The 23,978-nt window shown below is 37.1% G+C and overlaps 1 protein-coding gene across 1 annotated transcript in view; it reads right to left on the minus strand.

Moving 5' to 3' along the window:
* Nucleotides 1-23,978, minus strand: part of ABCA12 (ATP binding cassette subfamily A member 12) — a 208,128-nt gene that overhangs the window by 36,860 nt on the left and 147,290 nt on the right. Inside the window, exons 25-38 of the mRNA XM_038001573.2 lie at nt 22,996-23,065; nt 22,773-22,907; nt 20,761-20,907; nt 19,701-19,887; nt 16,635-16,853; nt 15,185-15,381; nt 13,527-13,687; nt 11,905-12,141; nt 11,410-11,560; nt 8,888-9,140; nt 7,882-7,968; nt 7,025-7,118; nt 3,359-3,486; nt 1,814-1,901 (exon numbers count right to left, since the gene is read on the minus strand). Coding sequence (XP_037857501.2) covers nt 1,814-1,901; nt 3,359-3,486; nt 7,025-7,118; nt 7,882-7,968; nt 8,888-9,140; nt 11,410-11,560; nt 11,905-12,141; nt 13,527-13,687; nt 15,185-15,381; nt 16,635-16,853; nt 19,701-19,887; nt 20,761-20,907; nt 22,773-22,907; nt 22,996-23,065 — 2,154 coding nt within the window. The remainder of the gene's footprint in view (nt 1-1,813; nt 1,902-3,358; nt 3,487-7,024; nt 7,119-7,881; nt 7,969-8,887; nt 9,141-11,409; nt 11,561-11,904; nt 12,142-13,526; nt 13,688-15,184; nt 15,382-16,634; nt 16,854-19,700; nt 19,888-20,760; nt 20,908-22,772; nt 22,908-22,995; nt 23,066-23,978) is intronic.

Below are 23,978 nucleotides of genomic sequence, written 5' to 3' on the forward strand. Positions count from 1 at the left end.
TGTGGCAGATCCATGGGATTCTGATACTAGAACTAAAGTAACCTGTCAATAATGGTAATAAAAACTAATAGAATAGACTAAGCTGGAGAAATAAATAAAATACACATACATTGTGTCCTTAGCACAAGATTGAAAACCTTGAAATTCTTCCACTAATTTTTTATTTTTTACTTTTATTTATATTTATTTATTTATTTATTTATTTATTTATTTGGAGACAGCGTCTCGCTCTGTCGCCCAGGCTTGAGTGAAATGGCGCGATCTCGGCTCACTGCAAGCTCCGCCTCCCGGGTTCACGCCATTCTCCTGCACAGCCTCCCGAGTAGCTGGGGCTACAGGCGCCCACCACTGCGTCCGGCTTTTTTTTTTTTTTTTTTTTTTTTTTTTTTGGTATTTTTTAGTAGAGACGGGGTTTCGCCATGTTAGCCAGGATGGTCTCGATCTCCTGACCTCATAATCCGCCCGCCTCGGCCTCCCAAGGTGCTGGGATTGTAGGCGTGAGCCACCGCACCCAGCTTCCTCCACTAATTTTTGATTCCGAATTATAACCTACAAAACGGGGTGTGATTTTACATTCTATGTCAAAAACAGATTTAATATACTGGTGAACCTCAATTCAAGAAACCGAATTAATAATTCAAAATGGCAAAGTTGATTTGCAGAGAAATGATTTTATATTAGAAATTCCCATGTTTATGCAAAAATATTTACTCTGTGTGTGGAGAGAGAGAAGAGAGGAAGAAAAGGAAGGCACTGAAATCCTCAGCACCACTATTTACTTTCTATATGATTTACTGTAAAAATCAGCTAAAATAGGCTCAGTAATATTTATCACACAGGGATGCTGTGAGGAGAAAATCAGGTAGTTTGTGCAAAAGATGATACTAGTGGTTGGCACATAATACGAAATGGACATTAGTTTCCGCACTTTCCCAAAGACTGTGTATGTCTCTTACTACCAGATGAGAAATATGTGAAGACAATTTTAAATCCCTATAAGTACCACTGATCACATAGGTAGAAATATGCGTTTGATCCCGTGACTCTACCTCATTTTAGGTATAATCTAAAAGGAAAAATAAGTGAGCAGAATTATTTATCTCCATTAAATTCGGTTAAGTTTCCAGGTTCTTTAAGAAGCAAGGCTTAAACACACACATTTTCATTCTCTAAACAGTTATGACATATATACTATTGAAAAGTGCAGGTCATAAATATATAGTGTTACCTCTGAAGGAAGTACATCCCTTAAACCATCACACAGGTTGAGAAATAAGAATTGCCACCCTCCAGAACGCCTTTTCCCTGACCCGCCATATCCTTCCAAATCCTAATACCCTCCCTTTCCCCTAAACAAATGGTTGAGTTTTGCCTATAAACTCTCAAAGTTTACAGTAAATGTAATCATAGTCAATGTATTCCTTTTTGTCTTTTCTTTTCCTTATTGATAATGTTTGGGAGATTTAACTTCCTTGTTATATGGAGCTGAGTTCTTTCATGTCCATTGCTGAAAGTTTTATTGAATGAATATGAAACAGTTTATTTCTATATTCTGCATGTGGGCATTTTGGGTTGTGTTTTTGGCTATTTTGAGAAATGCTATTATGTATACACATGTGTACATGTGTCCTGATGCTAATGTGTACATGTTTCCCTATGGCACATACACAGAATTGGAACCACTGTGCCCTGGGTTATGCACAATGCCAAATCGATTGTAGCCATGTTTTGTTTTCACTTCATGAAAATGCTTAAACATAGCAATTTCACCTTCTCATTTGTATGACATTCCAGAAAAAAGATCAAAATTTACCTTGGCAAGTGTTCTATTGGCAGGGACTCCTGTTATATCAAAACGAAGGTCTTTTGTTAAAGGCAGCCCAAAACTCCAACCTCCATATCTACAGAGAGTAATAAAAATGTATCTTTGGTTTAGTGGAGAAAATCTTCTTAAATAGATCTAAAATACTTAACGAGGAGCTCAACATTTTTTTCTGTTAGGAACACATTCACAGTATAAAATGAATACTGCCTGACAAATATTTTACATTTTTATCAATTCTTTTTATCATATTTCAGTCTCAAGTGTACCTTATAACTAGAGGCAATAAATCCTTCTAAACAATTGCATATGTGTAGTAGTCATCCTGAAAATGAGTGATACATAATGTAATCAAGTTCTCCATCTTAACTGACCCATGCACCATCTCAAATATCTTAATATTTTAGTACTCAGATATTCCTTTTAGATAATTAATACTGAAGTGATATAATGTCAGTTCATATCTTTTTTCAAATGGCTCAATTTCTTCTATATAACAAATTTTCCCCGATATTGTCCCCAGATATTATACATTTTTTTTCCTGAATATTTGAGGGCAAGTTGGTTCTATTTAACTGCTTGTCAATTCATGGTATAAAAATGAAAAGTTGACTTTTAAAATGCAAGTAGTAATTTTAAGAATAGCTTAATTTAACTGCCTACCAAATTAAGGTCAGATTAAATAAATAATGGTGCAATCACACTAGAATAATCTTGTGACTATCATCCTAAATGTAATGCTATAGAGCTATATATTTTTGACATGCAAATAACATCATAGTATGTCATTCACTTTTTTTAAAGGCAGATTTTAAGATAGTTGGTTTATAATAAAACCCACTTTGTTAAAAATATTTGCATGTATGTCTGTGACAAGGAAACTTCTGGAAGGATATACACCAAACTATCAATAGTGCTTATATCTGTGTGGAGAAATAATTTTTTTCTTCTTTTTGCTTATCTGTAGTTTCTAATTATTTTTTACAATGAATATTAATCATGGATATATATTGAGAAACAAAGGAGGGAAGAGATGAAAGAAATAAGAAAATGGCAGCAATTGAAGGCCTACCAACTTTGTGTCTATGATAAATGCTTAGGTGGCTTAAGTACAAGCCCATTTCCTTGCTACACATGAACAACACATTTTGTCCATATGCAGATATCACACTCTTAAGTTTTGAGATATTCATATTGGAAATGAAGCCAATTGTCATCAAAAGTCATGCCTTAAACCTCTCTAAGTTGGTATAAGCCAGTCAATAACTTCTCTTTGGCTTCAAGGAAGAACAAATGTACAAATTTAACATTACATTTTTGAGGCCCAAAATAACCAATGGTTTTCAATTTGCTCAAATAAATCTTAATTTAGAGTCATTATTTACATTTCAATATATAAGGTTGTTTAAATAAAACTGAGAATTTAACCATGTAAAATGTAAACAATGGAAATTTGTATGTATTGTCTCTAGTTTAGAAGCCAGCTACCATTAAAATTAGAAAGCAATTAAATACATTATAAACAGAGTATTTTACCTTTTTTGGACAAACTCGTTTGCAGTTGATATAAGATAATTTTCCATTCGTTGCCCAGTGAGGTTATAAATTACTTGGGATGAGTAAGTTCTTCTGTGAGGTGGGGAATAGTTAAATTTAGGACATTCCTGGAAAATGAAGTTAAGAATGAATTTTTTTTTTGGCCAGTGCTGTGCAAGTTAAATAGGCAATGTCAAGGAGCTTCAGCCTCATGATTTGTCTATTACTGCAACTGGTAGAGTGTGATAAGACTGTCCTTTGACTCGAAAGAGCTTTGAAAAAGAAGTCATCTCACCTATGCAAGAAATTAGAACAAATAGTTATTAGTCATGTAGAGCAAATCCCTATGTTTAGGACTCACTTAAAGGCCTGAAAGAACACAAGTTAACAAATGTGTGGTATTTCCTTCACTGTGCTGAGGCTTAATATGTTTGGACAATAATGTTAAACATTAAGATGATAAAATTTCCTCATTAATTCTTGGGGAAGGAAAAAAAGGTTGGACACAAATTGAAAATATAACACTTTTCAAGGATTGATAGCAGTGGATGAAAAGTTTATGATACATTAGTTTTAGGTATGTAACCTAAGAGTCAGAGCTTAGTTATATGTATATTAGTTAATATCATATATGTATATGTGTGTATGTGTATATATATATTAGTTTTGTATGTATAAACTTTTAGTTTGGAATTATTTTAGATTTACAGAAAAGTCACAAAGCTAGTGGAGGGTTCCTGTGTACCCTGGTTACTTTCCCTTGTGGGTACTTGTATTACCAAGTATATTTGTTTAGAGCTTAGTTTAACCATTTATATTTATGCTTGTAACTTTGTGCACTTCCTGATAACTTAATTTTCAGTGTAGCTTCTCAGGCTTCCTTGCAATGAAGTTTAGTTTGGGAAAAGTCTAAGTGCCACCTGTATGTAAATCTCAAGAACATAAAGTTCCAGCTTGCTCTAAAAAATAGGTGCTGGATTTTATCTTTTATCAAGTTATATTAACATGAAGATCGCATTCCAGAATGTCACTGCTTTCACAAATAATTAAAAGAGAATACTCTTCTGTATTCAGTGTAATTTTTAAATTATACTATACATAGAGAAATGCACATGTATTATCTGTACTGCCTGTTGAATTTTGACAAACTGACACACCTGTGGAACCAGTCACCAACAAACAAGATAAGATACAGAACAGGACCAATACCCCAGAAGCCCCCTCATCACACTCCCTGCAAATCACTATCCCTCCCAAAGTAACAGACACAGATTAGTTTTGCCTATTTTTATATTTTGTATTAATGGAATAGTATAAATGTGTTTTCTTGTGTCTGGCTGTTTTCACTCATTATTATTATGAGAATCTTCCATATGTATAGTGGTAGATCAATCATTCTCATTTTGTTCATATACTACTGTGGAAATATATTTGACATTACCTATTCTGTTAGTGGGCATTATTCACATTTCTGATGGGTATACAGTAAGAGTCGAATTGCAGGTCCCACAGGTGTGCAAATTTTTAGCATTAGGATATATTGCCAAGTAGTTTTAAAAACTGTTTGCACAAAATTAAATTCCCAGAGCAGAGTATGAGAGTTCTGGCTGCTGCATATTTTTGTTAACACTGAGAATTTTTCCTCTTCTTCATTTTAGCCATTCTGGTGAGTGTGGAGTAGTATTGCGTTGTGGCTTAAATTTGTATTTCCCTGATGACTACCTTTTCATATATTTATTGGCCATTTGGATATGCTGTTTGTACAGTGTCTCATGTTTGTTGCTAAGTTTTCTGTTGTCTTATTTATCTTTTTCTCATTGATTTGCAGTTCTTTATATACACATTTATTCTGGATACGAGTCCTTTGTTGTATATTGTGAATATCATTCTCTACTCTGCAGATTTCCTTTTTACTCTCTTAATCTTTTGATGTATATGCAGTATAATTGTTTTCCCTCTCAAAAAACTTAGTACTTTATTCATATTGTACATCTGGTATACAGAGCATCAATTATGCAAAGTGACCTCATTGTTATTAAATAGTTGGAAATAGATTTAGGGATGTTAATTAAATGACAAAATTGGTTGGAAAAAATTGAAGATCTGCTGAATTTTTAATTTACTTTAATTTATTTATTTTGAGACAGGGACTCTCTCTGTCATCCAGGCTGGAGTGCTGTGGTGCAATCATAGCACTGCAACCTTGACCTCATGGGCTCAAGCCATCCTCCCACTTCAGCCCCACCAAGTAGCTGGGACTACAGGTGCACACCACTACACACAGATAATTTTTAAATTCTTTGTAGAGATGAGGTCTCACTATGTTTCCCAGGCTGGTCTCGAACTCCTGGGCTCAAGCAATTCTCCTACCTCCCAAAGTACTGGGATTACAGGCATGAGCCACTGCACCTGACCTAGATTTTTTAGATTAATAAAAACTATACAGATTTCAATTTTACATATTAAGTTAGGTAACTTTTATTGTGAACTAAAGAAATACATAAAGAACTTCTGAAGTTAGCTAAATGAGATAAAGGATTTTAAAACTTTTAATACTGGGTTAAGACTAATTTTTTTTTCCACCCAGGCTGGAGTGCAGTGGTACAGCCTTGAACTCCTAAGGCTCACGCCATCCTCTCACCTCAGCCTCCTGAGTAGCTGGGACCACAGACGCGTGCCACCATGCCCAGCAAATTTTATTTTACTTTTTGTATTTTTGGTAGAGATGGGGTTTCACCATGTTGCCCAGGCTGATCTTGAACTCCTGAGCTCAAGCTATCCACTAGCCTCAGCCTCCCAATGTGCTGGGATTACAGGCTTGAGCCATCACACCTGGCCAAGACTAATTTTTAAATATGCAGGGATTCCAAAAGATTCTTATTGGGTCCCAACTCCTACTGTTAGTAACTATTTTGCATAAGAACACCAACATGGGTTGCATTCACTGAAGATATTTTCATTATAAAATATTATACCAAGACACTTCAGTGTACAACCGTATGTCACTCTGAAGAAAATATTGCAAGAAATTTAGTTGGCAATATAGTAACTAGTAGAAACTAATAGTGACTTTTTTCTTCAACAATTTTGAACTTCTCTAGCGAATCTGGTTCTCATGAAAGTGTGGTGAACTGATAGGCTTAGAAAACTAAGGTCTGCATCTATAGAATACAGACAGAGTAAGTGATGAATAATTTTTTCCTGTTTTTTTCAGGAAATGATTTTTTTTTCCTGAAGCCTGGAGGTATTGCTTAGAGACATATGGAGTTCTGTTCTAGACTTATACATTATTGACTTCCAAGCTGATCACTATAGTGGCAGTCTTGCTATATTTCAAATATGACAGTTATGGTCGCTTTTTTTTTCATGTGAAACATAGAGCCTTCTACTTAGTTCTAAATTGAGACCAAAAATTCATTTTCGGTTGGTTTCCACAAAGACCATCATAGAATTACCTACCTTTGGAAATTGGTCCTGTGATGGATTTAAAACAGTAAGCTGATGTTCAAAGTCAATATTTTTGAGTTGCCCAGATCCATATTTCTGAGCTGCTAGCTTCCATAAAATGAACTTTTACTGATTCTTTGGTAACCTAGATAGATCTTTCAAGCTTCGATATTTATTCCCGTATTTGTCCCATTTCAATGAAACTGAATTCCATCTTACCTGGACATTTTCTGAGCAGGAGCAAACACCAAAATTTGTGATGGGTTCTCCACTGGTGTTCCATTTTTCCAGACTGTCTTTCTTTAAACACCGTCTGCAAGTTTAAATGATATTGCTGTGAGATGTGTATGTATATGTGTTCTCACATTTACATATGAGCATGTAAACAAGTATTTGGTATTAAGTTCATGTGTGTAGTCACAGATACAATTTTCTGATTTTTCATAACTTCCATGTACATTGCCCCACCATTTCCAAAGGATTTGACATTTTGTGATGGGGGACAAGGGAAAGCATTTATTGATTATATAGTATTGAGACCAGTGCTTATTGAATTGTCTTAATGTGTCAGGATAGGGCTTTTTCTCTCCTTTATTCTCTTTGCTCTTTTCATCCTCTCTTCTGACAGGAAGAGGATACTTTAGCATAATGATACACCAAGGTCAAGTTTACATGAGTTATGTATTAATACTATCTTAGACTTTAGAATAAGCAACACTGTATAGTGCAAATGAGAGCTGGAGTCTCAGCTAGATAAGTATCTTAGTCTCCGTGAACCTCAGTTCTTTATCTGTAAAATGGGACTAATAATCCACAAGGTTGTGACTATTAAATGAAAATACAAGAGAGTTATACAAATCATGAGACATCTAATATTTATTGGTATAGCATAGGATAAGAAATATAGCATAAGAAATGAATTAAAGGAGATAGACAAAAATCTGTTAAACAGGGATTTCTATCAGGGTACATCTTTCTTCCAGGCAAATAACAGACACACACACCCACGTACACATGAACACACTCAAACTGGAATGTTGAAAACAGCACAAAATAGAAGAGCAAGAACCACTTACAGATCACTGGTGTTCAGACACATGTTGTCAACTCCAGGGAAGTCCCACATTGCCGAGACAAGTGCTTCTGTGCTCGGGTGATCATTCCTGCAATATGAAAGGACAGAAAAAACTTCATGATTTTTCTACTAGTCTCCCATATTAAAATCATGCTTGAAGAAATGAAATGTGGTGTATACAGAACGGTTTTCTTTTTCTTTTTGAGACAGAGTCTTGCTGTGTTTCCCAGGCTGGAGTGCGGTGGTGCCATCACACGGCTCAATGCAACCTCAGCCTCCCAGATTCAAGCGATGCTTGTACCTCAAACACCCGAATTGCTGATATTGCAGGTGAGCAACACCAGGCCTGGCTAATTTTTGTATTTGTAGTAGAGACGGGGTTTTGCCACGTTGGCAGGCTAGTCTCAAACTCTGCAGCTCAAGTAATCTGCCCACCTTGGCCTCCCAAAGTGCTAGGATTACAGGCGTGAGCCACCGCACTCAGCCTAGGACTGTTTTCTTAATCTAAGAAATCTAAAAAAAGACACAGTCTCAGGAAAAGAAAGAAAAGTATCACAGGAAAATGCACATGTCTCTATTTGGCTGCCTTCTTATTCACCTAATTGTCACATGCATCAGTGATCACCTATTGTATATGTAACATTATATTATACAGGATTCTGACATTGCTATTTAATATTTGTGAGACCAATAAAAAGTTATTTGCTGTATATTACAACAGATTGGGAAGCCACACCTAACCTGGCTTTCTTGATTAAACTCTAGTCATTAAAAATAAATACCTACTATAACTTTAGTTTTAGATGAATGCAGAAACTGAAAAAACTATTTGTTGACAATAGAAGTAACATACTGCAATCAATCAAACTATTCATTCCTTTAGCAGAATCAGGTACCGTGGCTTCTAAGTACTTTATTCTCCAGCATCTCATGGCATTCATTCAGGTACAACTACACTCCTGGCAGCGTTTTGGAAACATTCTTTTAGTTAACAGGAAGAAACTTACCCATAGAAGGCTGTCTGTTCAGAGGTACCATAAAGAGAGGGGGAGATCTGAATCTCTGGATAACTGTTGCTGGAATTTCTCAGTGTGCCAAGGCCCATGGCAGTGGTCACAAAGACGATGGGGAGGATAACCTGAGCAATGAGACCTTTCCAGTTCCTGCGGGTGTGGTGGAACCTCTTGATGAGTATAGCCATGATCTTCTTCAGCAACAGCCCAAAGCCATCCAGCCTCTCTACTCTTGTCAGGATTTTGTCTGATTAAGAAAAAGAGATTGGATATGGTTCTGGGAAGTCTTAATAAGGAATAAAGTAACTTCAGAAACTATAGATAAATGGTATAATACAGTGTGGTGGGAAAAGCTTTTAAAGATTTGGATTTGAGGTTCAGCAATTTCATTTATCAGCCTTAGCCTTGGACCTTCCATTGGGAAAACGGAAAACTATAATGTCCATCTCATACAGAACTATGTGTAAAGTGATTTGAAAATTCTAATTCACTATACACAAAATATTATTAGTCATAGGCATAGTAATTTTACATATCAAAGTTAGATATCTAGAATTTCATAAAGGATTATTGTCCTCAAACCTTAAAGTCTCAACGCAGACTCAGTATATATTACTAATACCCAAGAGATGGTCTCTAGGAAGAGACTAAATTCATGTGAGACAAATACAAATACAAACTCAAACACCAACCTAATCTAACAATTTGTTCCTACTGTGAGTAACTTAGTGACTGTAAGCCTAATTGGCTCTGATTCTAACATGAGGTCCAATTAATTCACACTAAGAGTAGGAAAAGGGAAATCCTGTCTTCCAGAGTACAATTCTAGTTCAACCACATATTTATTACATTCTCTTTAGAAATTTGGAATGATTATATGGCCTTTCAAAACTCCAGTTTTGCCACTACAGTTATTAAAAAAAAGAACTGATTAGAAAAAATGTCTGCCCTCCCCATACTTCGAAATGCTTTTCTGGTGCTGAGAAAAATTCCACGGCAGAGCAGCTATAGAGGCCATAAACCATTGCTTCCTCAATAGAGCTCTACGGCTAATAATTTCAACAGCTCCCTCTAAAAACAGGTTCAAATATAGCATTCTCTCCGAAAGCCTGCCACCACCCTCGCCTTCATAGGTGATAAGATGATGGTATTCATCAACTCTGCGTATATTTTAAGTTTTCCATCAGAAATTATGGAGCACAAAAATCATGATCTTCATTTAGCTGATAAGAAAAAAATACAAAGCTGCTTAATTTAAAATGAATTCCAATTAAACAGAGTGAACAAGTTTAAATGCAAACTCATATCTCTGCAAAAGGGAATTGTAGAAGGAGCTGAATATTTTCAGTTAATTAGTATGCTTTTCTGTTTCTTGAGAAATTACATGTGGATGACTTACAGGTGTATCAAATGGAATAAATGTGCTTTCTAAAAGATAATGTCAATGAAGGGAACATTTGGACTGAAGAATAGTTTCAAATTATAAGACACATGCAGAGGCACATACTTAGCCTTTGCTTCCTGCAGCAGATGACCACCTTCTAATCAAAGTCCTCAATGCCATGGAGGCCACAATTGTAAAAGAAAAGAAATGAGAAATATGACAGAGGGCAAATTAGCCTCTAGTTCCAGAATTATACAAACATCAGAGATTATCTTTCCTGACTTTGAGAGCCAGGCAAATGTTTAATTAAAAGTTCTGTTCCTAGAGATTTTTTTTCTGTAAGCAAAAACTGTCGAAATGACTACTCCATGATTTATATATCATTTTACTCTATGATTCCTTAAGTAAATGGTGTTTCCAGAGGTATAAATTAACTGTCAGAAAGAGAAGAGACAATAAAAGTTATTTTCAAAAGAGCCCAATCCCTCAAAGTCGTGTCAAGCAACATGATTTTTTAAGTATATCCTATGTTAAGGATTGGGGGAGGAAATCTACTATTACAGACTCATAGCCGTCAAGTCCAAATTAATTAACTCAGAAACTCTCCCCAAAAGCAGTTTCTCAGCACCTGAAAGACTCAGATTCAGGTAGGTTAGACATGTTTTCGATTGAGGGTACCATAAAGAGTGGCAACTCTTTTTTTTTTTTTACTTTTTTTTATGACTATTGTCTCTACTTCAACATGTCTAATAACAAGGAGTGAACTACTTTACATGGTAATCTTGTCCATTGTTAGCCCCAATTACAAGAAGAATTTTAACTTGCTGAGCATGAATTGAAATTGTAGAAGTTACATCTTGAAAACAATTTCTGGTGGGTAGGTGGAATACTCATCACCACACTATCAAGGGAGTTCTTTCACATTCTTCAAAGTACTTTTGAAATACAGGATTTGATTTGGTTTAATGAATATTTTATATCTTAAAAAAGGAGGCTTAAATTTCCTTAGTGTTTTTTTTGAATTTAGAATGAAACTTCAGAGTTGAATTTTTAAAAATCAAAGTCTGTCTCTGATTTTTCTCATTTATGTCATCTATTGGAATTAAACAAAATATCCACATTAGATTCATACCATCTCTGTCGGTGAAATTGCTGCTGCTCACAGATAAATCATCAGGAGTTGAGATGCCATTGGCACTGGAATTCCCAATTTTCTTTTGCGTTAAGTGCTCAAGACTCATAGCACTACTTTTTTGTGACTCTTTGGTCAAGTTCAGAAAGACCTAGAAAGAGAAGCCAGATCACTTCATTAATATGAAAAGTGCATATCTTTTCTCATTTCTAAGCTTACCCTTGATTTTGAACTTTTATCACATTTATTGAGACAAATTTTTCCCATCTGACTTCAAGTGAATATTTCTGTATGTAAAAGATACATGCTGTCTAGCTGGGGCAACATTGTATTCTCGGTCTTACATAAGAATAGTATTGAAAAAATGTTAAGTTTTTCTAATTTTGTGAAATATTTATTTTAAAATATTTTTTTAGAAAAAATGGCACATATTTATTCGAAGGGAACAGCAAGTTATATCAGCTTGAAGAAAAAAAAACAAATGTTGAGGTATACCTCCTCCACGGTGGTATCTGAAATGCCGTAGCACCCGATGTTGAGGTCACCCATGCCGTTGTCGAGTGCTCGTAGGAGTGACAGGTAGGCCCCTGAGACTTTGGTGCTGAACGGAGGCAGCACATAAACAAGCTCTCCCCCAATATCCTCCTTGAGGTAGGCTTCGGGGAGATGTGATTGGATCATTGCTGTCACGGCCATGGTGTCACATACTGCATTTGCATTTACATTTGGACTCTAAGAGAGAAAAGTAGGAATTAAAACACTCTCCTCTCTCTACACTATAGTGCCCCAAGGCCCTAATCAGAGGGTGAGGTGATGAGCTCCTTTAGGCCACTCCACACCTGAGTCAGATCATACATCACTGCTCTAGAGACCCCTTTGCCACTTGGGTCCCTATTCTGCTGGCCCCATTCTTTCATGTCACCCTGTCCCTTCTCTAACCCTCTCCCTCTCATTTGCTCTACTCTAGCAACAATGGCTTCTTTTCTGTTGCTAGAGGGCTTCGGGTTCAGGCACATCCCCTCCTCAGGGTCCTTGCAACTGGTGGTCCTGTGCCTCCAGATAGCGATATGTCCCATTCTCTCACCACCTCCAACTCTCGGCTCAACTGTCACTTTATCAAAGAACCTCTTCTCTTATTACCCTACTTAAATATTGCCCCACTCAGCATTCCCTGCTTTATTTCTATCCATAACATAGAAATAAAGATACTATGTGATGTACTAATTGCTAATATATGAAATAATTTACTTATTGATTGTATCATCTGAATTCCTCACACTCCATCAGAATATAAACTCTAAGAGGCCAGAGATTTTTCATAGTGCCAGTTCACCACTGTGTCACCAGTGCCTGGGACAGTGCTTGGATATCATAAGGCATAATGTACCTAATACATAAATTTCTGAATTAATGAGTATAATAATTAACGGTATAACTATTAATAGTATAACATTTTATTATATCTTTTAAGTCACATCAGGAGGATTAGATATAAAATAAATGGAGGTAGTTGAAAACTTCCTAATAGCATATACATCTTGCACAGTATTTTTAAATCATATGTTCTGTTAGGTGGTGAGCATTTTTGTTCTCCAAAAGATGTAAAGGTACCGTTGACCTGTGTAAGTTACAGTCCCTGCACTGCCACTTGAGTGCTAATCAGAAAGTGAACCCAGGACTTCATATTCTTTTTATTTGCTTTTGATAAAGCAGAAAATTGAATTTTTGGCTTTCTAGGTTGAAATGTTAGGAGAACTAAAAGACTGATTCTCCATCAGTAACCTTAAGATGTCAATCATTTTTTTATCTAGCACATTGGTTCTCAACGTGCAGTCCCCAGACCAGCGACATCAGCGTCACCTGGGAACTCAATAGAAATATAGTACATTCTGGACTCCCATCCCAGACCTACAGGATCAAACACTCTTGGGGTGGGGCCAGAACTCTGGGTTTTAGCCAAGACCTTCAGGATTTTGATGCTCACTCAAATTTGAGAAGCACTAAGCTAGTATACTAATGAATTTTAGCAATGAATAAAGTTGGAGAGACTCTGCTTCTATTTCATATAAAACTTAATTTATGATGCCATAATAAGGTATATTTTCTCCCATTCCCACCTTCTTCTTGGTGAGCGTGAGGTGATACCCATCACCAAAGGCTTCCTTGAGGTAAAATGGGGACCCACAGCACCGAAGCCCACCCTGCTCCAGGAAGGCGATGCGGTCACTCAGCACTTCAGCCTCATCCAGGTGGTGCGTCGACAGAATGATTGTTCTGGCTTGAAAACACAGACAAGAACAACAAAGAATGAAACATGAAAGTACAGTTCCCAAGATACATAGAGTTGGCCAGAGTAAATCCTGTGACATCTGAGGAGAAGAGTCACATTTTATGAGCTAACTGAAAAACTAACTGACCTCAAAGAGCTTCCAAAATGATGCAAGAATTCAGGGCCAGGCTCACTGGGTCATGCCTCTAATCCCAGCACTCTGGGAGGTTGAGGCGGGCAGATCACTTGAGGTCAGGAGTTCGAAACCAGCCTGGCCAACAGGGTGAAACCCCATCTACAATTAGCCAGGTGTGGTGGCAGACACCTGTAATCCCGGCTACTTGGGAGGCTGAGGCAGGAGAATCTCTTGAACCCAGGAGGTGGAGGTTCCAGTGAGCTGAGATCACACCACTGCACTCCAGCCTGGACAACAGATAAGAGTCCATCTCAAAAAAAAAAGAAAAACTCAGAAGGGTGTTCTTAGGTATTTGGAGGCATTTTTTAATACAGATTAACAGCAAATAATCCTTTATTATGCTGAATGACTAAATGTTCACCATTTGGCATGTGGGCATTGGCAATTCTTCACAGTCTATTAGAGTTTTGCTCCCGTGGGTTCATTTTGCATTGTTTCTCTCCCTCTTTTCCCTTTTCTTTGTTATGAAAAAGCAGTAATTTAAGACTTTTTGAATATTCCTCTCTGATTATTCCACTCCACTCTGATTACTCCATTACTTCACATCCTGTTAGCACTTATTTAGTCTGTTTTCAGTTTATTTTCATTTGTGTATGTTTGGTATCTCTAATTAGATTCTTAGCTCCTCTAAGCATTAAACTTTGAAACTTCTGTTGGATTTACATGCTCTCAAAAAGGCCAGTTAAATGCTCAAATGCTGAACCCACAGCGGGCAGTACATAGACACTAACCAATTGACCCAGAAAGTTATCTGGGGGAAAAATCTTCGGAAAAGAAAGAGCCAATCTTAGACTTTTAAAAGATATTACATCTGATAAATATGTACAAGCATTATGTATCTATACAAATAAATTTTAAAAATTTTAAAAAGATATCATAAACAGAAAAGTCATCAATTTGCTGTTTTTTGTTTGTTTGTTTTGAGACAGTATCTCACTCTGTCATCCAGGCTGGAGTGCAGTGACTTGATCATAGCTTACTGCAGCCTTGCCCTGCTGGGTTCAAGTAGTGATTCTTCAACCTCAGCCTCCTGACTAGCTAGGACTCCACATGCCAGCCACCACAGCCAGCTGTTTTTTTATTATTATTATTATTATTATTATTATTATTATTATTATTATTACTATTTGTACAGACAGGGTCTCACTGTGTTACCCAGGCTGGTCTCAAAGCAATCCTCCTGTCTTGGCCTCCCAAAGTGCTGGGATTACAGGCGTGAGCCACTGCACCCAGCCTCAGTTTGCTTTTGTATATGCCAGAGGGCAGAAGTATGACTGCTGGGTGGAGAAGTTCTGAGAAACTACTCATACCTGTTTTGTTCTTGGATATAACGTCCCATATACTTCGGCGAGAACATGGGTCAACTCCAGTAGATGGTTCATCCAAAATTACTACCCTTGATCCACCAATGAGAGCTATGGATATAGATAACTTCCTCTTCATTCCTCCTGACAGCGTTCCAACTCTCTTATGACGATGGCTATATAGTCCGGTATCTTTTAAAGTCCTTCAAAAATAATGTGTGATGGTTATTTTTTACAGATATATTATTTGAGTACTGGAAACATACAATAACCCTAATCAATATGTATTCACTAAATAACTATTATGTGCTCAGTAAGGTACAATAAACTCTTGAGGACTCATAATATAGTTTTCTATTATTTATCACCTGATTGGAGGTACAAAATTAATACTCAGAAAAAAAAAAACAAAGGAATATATAATTCATTCCTTTGACAAATATCTAGAGAGTGCCTGCCTATTTTGTGCCAGGCTGTGTTTTACAAACTTGGGAAAAGCAGTGAACAGATAAAATTTCTACTCATAAGGAGATTATATTCTAGTAAGTGTGTGTATTGGGAGGGATATAGGGAAATCCAGTCAATAAATATATTCTCAAGTAAGTTTTGGTGGTGATAAGTGCAACTAAAAAAATAAAACAGAGAATATAAGATAAGGAGTGGCTGGGACATGCTATTTTAGGCATCAGTTTTATATACGGCAGTCATCTCAGAAACAGTGACATTTCGGCAGAGACCAGGAAAGTGGTCATTTGACCAAGAATAAGTCAAATGGCCACCTGGGTGGGGGATGCTGTAAGTAGAGGGAAGAGAAAGTAAAAAGCCCTGAGGCTGGAGCAGGCCTACGATAGTCATGTGTGTAGCTAGGCCAGTGAGCCTAGAGCAGAGTGAATGTGGAGGTGAGTGGAAGGACATGAAATCAGAAGTGAGAATGGAGGCAAGTCACTTAGGACCTCGTAAGCCTTGATAAAGCTTGATAAGGCTTGTAAGGCTTGATAAGGCTCCTAAGCCTTGATAAGGATGTTATTGAGTATTATACTGAGCGTGGAAGGAAGCCATTGGACGATTTAAATCCAGGAGTGACATAGTCTGATCTGCAGTTGAAAAAGATCACCCTGGCTGCACTTTGAAGAACAGATTTCACAAGAGATGAGTGAAATCCAAGAATCCACTTAGGAGGCTTGGACCAGTGTAGTAGCCATGGAGATTAGAAGCAAAGGATTCGGGGCAATATGGGAGCCAGAGATGAAGAGAGTTAAACAATTTCAGTGTAATAATTGGCCGGTAAGGATAATGACCTTAAATATTTGCAATATTAAAGAAGTAGAAAAACTAAAAAGTAATTATTTTGTGAGAAAACATTTCCTATCGGTATCATTTCCACAGCTTTACCAACCAAGCTATGGGTCTTTGAGAGGAGTTGGCAGCTTAGGTTCTCATTCCTGTCTTAACTTGCCTTTTTACTTCCTCATGGAGCTGCTTTTTAGTCCAGTGAGGAACTTTGATGGAACCATATAGGAGAAGGTGCTCCTTAGTAGTGAGGTAACTGAACAAGACGTCGTGCTGCATACAGACTCCCATGTTCTTCCGTACCGTGTGTAGGTCTGTTTTGATATCTTTTCCATATACAAAAATGGTGCCTGCTGAGGCCCCAAACAGCCCGGTTAACATGGAACTGGAAATGAAGAAATGATAAATTAGGTATAAGTCAATCATTGAAGCTAGATATTAGGACTAACTATATCTCAGTTGTTAGAAAGAAAAAATACAGTGTATTTTCTCAGGCAAGGGCAAACTATGAAATAAAATGGTATTTAATGGGAATAAGAAAAATCACTTTTAAGTTTTTAATAATTCAGAGTATTACATAAATGCTACATGATGGTGGTGGTGGTAGCGGTAACAATGACAAAAACGATCAGGCGATCTCAGCTCACTGCAACCTCTGCCTCCTGGGTTCACACCATTCTCCGGCCTCAGCCTCCCGAGTAGCTGGGACTACAGGCATGTACCACCATGCCCGGCTAATTTTTTGTATTTTTAGTAGAGACGAGATTTCACTGTGTTAGCCAGGATGGCCTCGATCTCCTGACCTCGTGCCCCACCCGCCTTGGCCTCCCAAAGTGCTGGGATTACTGCGCCTGACCACGACTGGGCTTTTAAATTCCAAGTACATTCTCACTCCTTGAGCAAACGCATGCACTTTCCTGATATCCCTTAGCATCTACAAGTTGGCATGTCTCAAAGTTACATCTGTAACCCAGACCTCATTATTCAGCTCCAGGATTGCTCTATATATCTATCAGACAATACCACTTCTCTGTGAGATTTCTTACAGGGTCCTTCAACTCAATATGTTTAAAACTGAGCTCATGATCTTTACCCTAAAAGCCACATCCTCATTGATCTTGCCTTTCACCGTGTGATAAATTCATATACTGGTTGCATGAGACTGGAATCCGTAAGTCATTTTTGCACTCTCCTCCTATCTTAATCTCCTAACTACATGCCCATCTCACCGTTTTCACCGTTATCCTCATGGGACCATCATCATCACCACCTGCCTAACCCATCACTCTAAGCTCCTAACTCTACTTCCCACATGCTCTTTGTTCATCTCCAGTCCTTTTCTCTACACTGTGATTAGAATATTCTCACCTGGATAATTCCCCATCATCTTTCAGATAGTTAGTAAACTGGGCAATTATTTAATACCCATCTCCTCCACTACAATGTGAGCTCCATGAGGTAAGAGAAAGGTCCTGTTTTCTAAGTACTTTGTCTCAGTGACCTAATCAGTGCCTTGCATTGCAGACTTCTGAATTAAATTATGAACAACGGAATATGCAGTTTTCCCATATGAACACTGAAATACAAATAACATACTTTATATTAAAGATTTCTATTTAGAACAATAAAATGGGGGCATTCTCAGCTAAAATTATAGCCTCTTCAAGAGCCTTCTCTGTTCCTTTTCTTCATTAGCCTCTTATTGCCTATTAGATACATGAATGGAGCTGGAGGCCATTATCTTTAGCAAATTAACACAGGAACAGAAAACCAAATGCAAATATGTTCTTACGTATAAGTGGGAACTAAATGATGAGACTACATGGACACATAGAAGGTAACACCACACAGTGGGGCTTTCAGAGGGTTCAGGGTGGAAGGAAGGAGAGGATCAGGAAAAATAATTGATGGGTACTAGGCTTAATACCTGAGTAATCAAATAATATGTAAAATAAACCCTCATTATATAAGTTTACCTGTGTAACAAACCTGCACTTGCGCCCCTGAACTTAAAAGTTAAAAAAAAAAAAAAAATGGCCTTTTTGTCATTGTATTCTCCCTAGAAAGCCAACTTTGACTTTAAACAGGCCATGCAAATAGCAGATGCTATATGCTCACTCATTTCATGACCTTCCTTTGTCCCCTTTTATTTACAAAAAAAAAAAAAAAATTAATTCCAGTGTTTTCGCAGTCACTGAGCTGATTCATGATGATACTAAGTAGGATATGCAGCAACTGATCCTTTTTCTCAAACAAGGGCTAGAGCACCAACAGCATCTTAGAGCTGACTCAGCAACTAAGTGAATGTGGAGCATTGGAGCAAATCACATAAAAAACAATTCAAAAGAATGTCACTTTAAAAACAGTTGAATCTCTTCTCCATTCTGACTCAGGAAAATGCTACATAGGTGAGGAGTGAGAAAGAACAGTTTATGTTCTGCTCTTGGCCTTTTTGATTTCTCTCTGATAGCTGGTGGTTGCTTTGTTTCTTTATGAGTCAAGGCAAAGGTTTCCTGTGAAGGAGTAGCTGAGGCTAAATGTGTCTATATCAGGATGTGCAATTTCATACTTATATATACACCAGGCTAGAAATGCAAATAAATGAAACAGGGTGGGTGTATGAAGCAGTGAAGCTTGGTAGAGACCAGGGATGAACCAGAAAGCAGATACTCCCTTTAAGAGATCAGTTACTGCATTTTGGGAGGCCAAGATGGGCAGATCACGAGGTCAGGAGATCAAGACCATCCTGGCTGACACAGTGAAACCCTGTCTCTACTAAAAATACAAAAAATTAGCCGGGTGTGGTGGCAGGCACCTGCAGTCCCAGCTACTCGGGAGGCTGAGCAGGAGAATGGCATGAACCTGGGAGGCAGAGCTTGCAGAGAGCCAAGATCGCGCCACTGTACTCCAGCCTGGGTGACAGAGCGAGACTCCGTCTCAAAAAAAAAAAAAAAAAAAAAAGAGATCAGTTACTAATGAGCCCCAACCAATAGTCTCTACCTAAGAATGTGAACTCAATGTTGTAGAATTTCCTATTGTCTAAGAGGTGCCAAGAATATTTATTTGATTTTGACTCCATTCTATAGCATATAAGTTGAACCATCTTCTTCCATCTGGGAAATGTAATAACTTTGTTTTTTATAAACATAGGTTAGTATTATACAAAAAAATAAAAACCTGTATTTTTTTGTAATATGCTTCTATGGCAATAAGTGTCAAAAAGTTAGCATACATGGTAGTAGTTTTCCCAGCTCCATTGGGCCCCAGCAATGAAGTAATATGCCCTTCATAAAAGTTCAGATTGAGGTTATCAACAGCAACTTTTGAGCCATAGATCTTTGTGACCCCATGCAGGGCAACCCCAACTGTGAGATCTTTAGGTTCAGGCTCGATGTTGGAGGAAAACATGTATTCAGGACCTGGAGAGAAATCAAGGGAAGAGTTGTAAACTCACAAGTAAGGTAATGCAGCTAGAGTTAGACTTTATCTTTATTAAAAATTGAAGACTATAAAAGTATAACCCTCTAAGTAAAATAAAAAATCCAGAAACAAATTATTTATTATAGTCTTCAGCCTCCTCACTTCGTTACAGAATGAATAAGAGTGGAGAACCAAGGTTTATTTCACCCTTTGTTGGAAAAAGCAGTCCCAGAAAATAGTCAAAAGATATGTCTAAGGCTTGGTCCCCTGGTTGGGCAGGATGATACCAAATTATGGAATAAATGCCTACAAGTTGTGATTTTAGAGTGATAAGACCAGTTCAGATCTGCAGTTTATAGAGTCCAGATCATTAATAACTATCTACACCTGCTTCAGGCATCACAAAAGGACCACTTACGTGGCCCGTACTCACTTTATAAAGATGACATGACTCACCTAGCATCAGGAAGACATAAGCTTTGAACTATTTTTCCAGTATTTAGGATGGGTTATGCTAAATTACTGATACTTGTTACTTGGTTACTCCTTATGACTGGTGACAGATGGCTGGAGTTAGGGGTGCTGATTGTGGCCAAGGAACAAAATTTTTCTCTGTGTGAGTCTAACTGGACCACAAAGGGATCTGCAATCTTGGCCTAATTAGCGCCATATGCTAACCAACTGAGCTAATGAGCCCAGAAAAGCCACAATTTAATCCCCATAGGAGTCCAAAGACACATGTGTAGACATTTTCATCATGACTAAAAGGATGATAATTTTGCCATTTAGAAAAAAATAATTGAAACTACTAGTCATGTAATTTCTTATTATTTCTCTCATAACAAGGCATGCTGTTGACCGACTTGTCTTACTGGCAGACGGGTTGGTGTTCTGCATCATGATGTTAGTAAACATGAGGCCATTGCTCTTCTCAGGCTTCACCTCTGCACACCCAAATCGCTCCTTCCAATAAGAAGGAAGGATTGGAAAATACCAGGGAGCTGCCATACCATATGTCCCTGGAATAAAAATGTATCAGGAAAAGTGAGTTTTAGTTGACTGTTAACATTAAACATCAGAAACAAAACAGTAGATCCTATGTATGGTTTAGGAAGTAGTTTTATTTATGTATGTATTTATTTATTTAATTAATTAATTTATTTATTTATTTGAGACGGAGTCTTACTCTGTCAACCAGGCTGGAGTGCAGTGGCGCAATCTCAGCTCACTGCAACATACACCCCTCCAGGTTTACGCAGTTCTCTGCCTCAGCCTCTGGAGTAGCTGGGATTACAGATGTGTGCCACTACACCCAGCTAATTTTTTTTTTTTTTTTTTTTTTTTTTTTTTTTTAGTAGAGACAGGGTTTCACCATCTTGGCCAGGCTGGTCTTGAGCTCCTTACCTCGTGATCCACCCTCCTCGCAAAGTGCTGGGATTACAGGCGTGAGCCACCGCGCCCGGCCTTATTTTTTGACACTATATAAAACTAAAAGGTGGTCTCAGTTTCCAAAGTAAATCAAAAAAAAGATGACTTTTTTGCTGATTAGTTTTTAAGCAGCTTCATTTACATTTACTAAAACTTATCTAACTGTACACTTATTGTAATGGAAAAAGCCACTATTTATCTATGAAATAAATGCTACAAGTTGTGATTTTACAATGATAAGACTAGTTCAGATCCAGATTCTGGGTTTCCAGCCCAGAAGATGCCACAATTTAATCCCCATAAGGGTCTAAACAGACATGTATAGACATATTCATCCATGACTGAAAGGATAATTTTGCCATTTAGAAAAACATAATTAAAACTTAGTCATATAATTTCATATCATTTCTCTCATAAAAATGCATGCTGTTGGCCTACTTGTCTTCCTATTATAAGTATACAGGTAGATAAGTTTTAGTTAATGTATGAAGTTGTACAATTCAATATTAGAACATTTCTATAACTCAAAAAAATGTGTCTCATGCCCATTTGCAGATAATCCCTGCTCCCACCCCACATCCCAGGCAATCATTGATCTGCCTTCTGTCTCTATCTATTTGTCTTTCACAAAGATCTTACATAAATGAAATCATGTTCTTTTATTCGTTTATAACATCAAAAAATACATAAATATAAGTAGGGCTAAATGGAAAACTATCTAAGCATGTTAGAAAGGATGACTAAGACCTAGAAGGGTAACCCAACTTGTCTTCTTCCTTTAGAATCTGGTAAATTCTCCTTAGAATTGGGAGATTTGGTTTTTCCCTTATAATATCTCACACTCCTATTTAGAGAGACTGGATTGATTTGACACTATTCTAAGCTTCTTAATTCACTCCATCTTTTAAAGGAATATCTGAGAGGAAATTTAGCAGTATATTATCTCATCCTGAAGATTTTTTGTTAGCTTTGGGATTTGAGTATTTCTTTTTGGAGATTATATATGGCAAATAGGATCTTTTTTAATTAAAAAAAAAATTAAAGGCCAGGCATGGTGGCTCAGGCCTGTAATCCCAGCACTTTGGGAGGTCAAGGTGGGCAGATCACTTGAGATCACGAGCTCAAGAACAGCCTGGCTAACATGGTGAACCCCAGCTCTATTAAAAATACAAAAATTAGCTGGGCGTGGTGGCACATGCCTATAATCCCAGCTACTTGGGAGGCTGAGGCAGGAGAATCACTTGAATCCAGGATGTGGAGGTTGCAATGAGCCTAGATCACGTCACTGCACTTCAGCCTGGGCAACAGAGGGAGACTCCATCTCAAAAAATATATATCTATATATATATTTTTAATTTAAAAAATTTGTGCAAATAAAATATTAGAACTTATTATTAGTTGATTTATGTTGAAGTTACACATAAAAAGCATATATCTGTAGGAAGCATATTCATACCTGGGAAGACATTCCTGACATACCAAGCAATAAGGAAATAAATGAAAGAGTCAGCTAGGATTAGACAGCACAGCCAGCCAAATGAGGTGGTGTCATCCTGAACCGGGGAGCTGTACATATTTTCCCACTGAAGACCTAAAAAGTGAACATGAGTGTTTATTCTTCTGTGACACACAGCACAGTTGTGAAAGACAAAAGCCAGTTTTAAAGAAAGGGGACCCACCAATGCCCTGTTCTTCATATCGTGCAATGTATTGGCTCGCATAACTGAATGCCGTTGGGGACAGCAGGCTCTGTGAAGAAAGGACACAACAATGATAGTTCTTGTAGATTTCATGTATTTCACCCAGAGGGATCCTAAAATACTTAAAAGTTTGGACATTTGTATAGATAAAATTGATGCTCATTCTCTAAGCAAATTTAAAAATACAGCAATCCCTTACCAACCACGCTACAACTGTGAAGGAAGAGCAGAGGGAACAGCAGAAAACAAAAACAGGAAAATTACAACTTGTAACCATTTGTTAAAAAATCAAAATATACATTTGAGCTCATTAAATGTTGCTTGACAAGTAATAAAATAGGTAATTATGGAGTAATTCAGTATTAAGACTAAAATTTACTGAAAACATTAAGGGCCAGAAGGTGTTTTCACTCCATACATTTATTTCAGGTATAGAAGTGTTATGAATAAAAATATACTAAAATATCAGTTGATTGAATACTGATAATTGCAACAAATTAGAAATTTAAATATTGTTTGAACCCAAAGTTGTCAATGCTAGCTAAAGTTATTCATTACTTTTTATTTCCATAAATAGCAAAGTTTTAATATGATGAAATTTGCTTCTGCTTTCTAAATTTCAGTCAGTAATCTTAATGCTTTAATTAAAATTCTTAAATTAATGTAGTGCTTCTGAATTGAAAAAGCAGAAAAGAATTTAAGGTTGATTGCATGCTGTCGGTGCATTTGTCTTTACACATTTAAGCTATATTGTATGTCATGAGAACCGTGAGAATTGTTCACATATGAGAATAATTCCAATACCAGAGGCTCCAAGATGTTTCAGGAATTGGACCAGAGAGAAGTCAGAATTCTTGACGACCTCTGAAACACGATGTATGACATTTTAACTGTTCTTTCTTTAGGAACTATTTCTTAACAGTATCACATATCATGGTTTTGTAAGCTCTTCATTGTCTTGT

Source organism: Chlorocebus sabaeus, chromosome 10 (genome assembly GCF_047675955.1).
Source record: "Chlorocebus sabaeus isolate Y175 chromosome 10, mChlSab1.0.hap1, whole genome shotgun sequence".
Lineage (NCBI taxonomy): Eukaryota > Metazoa > Chordata > Mammalia > Primates > Cercopithecidae > Chlorocebus > Chlorocebus sabaeus.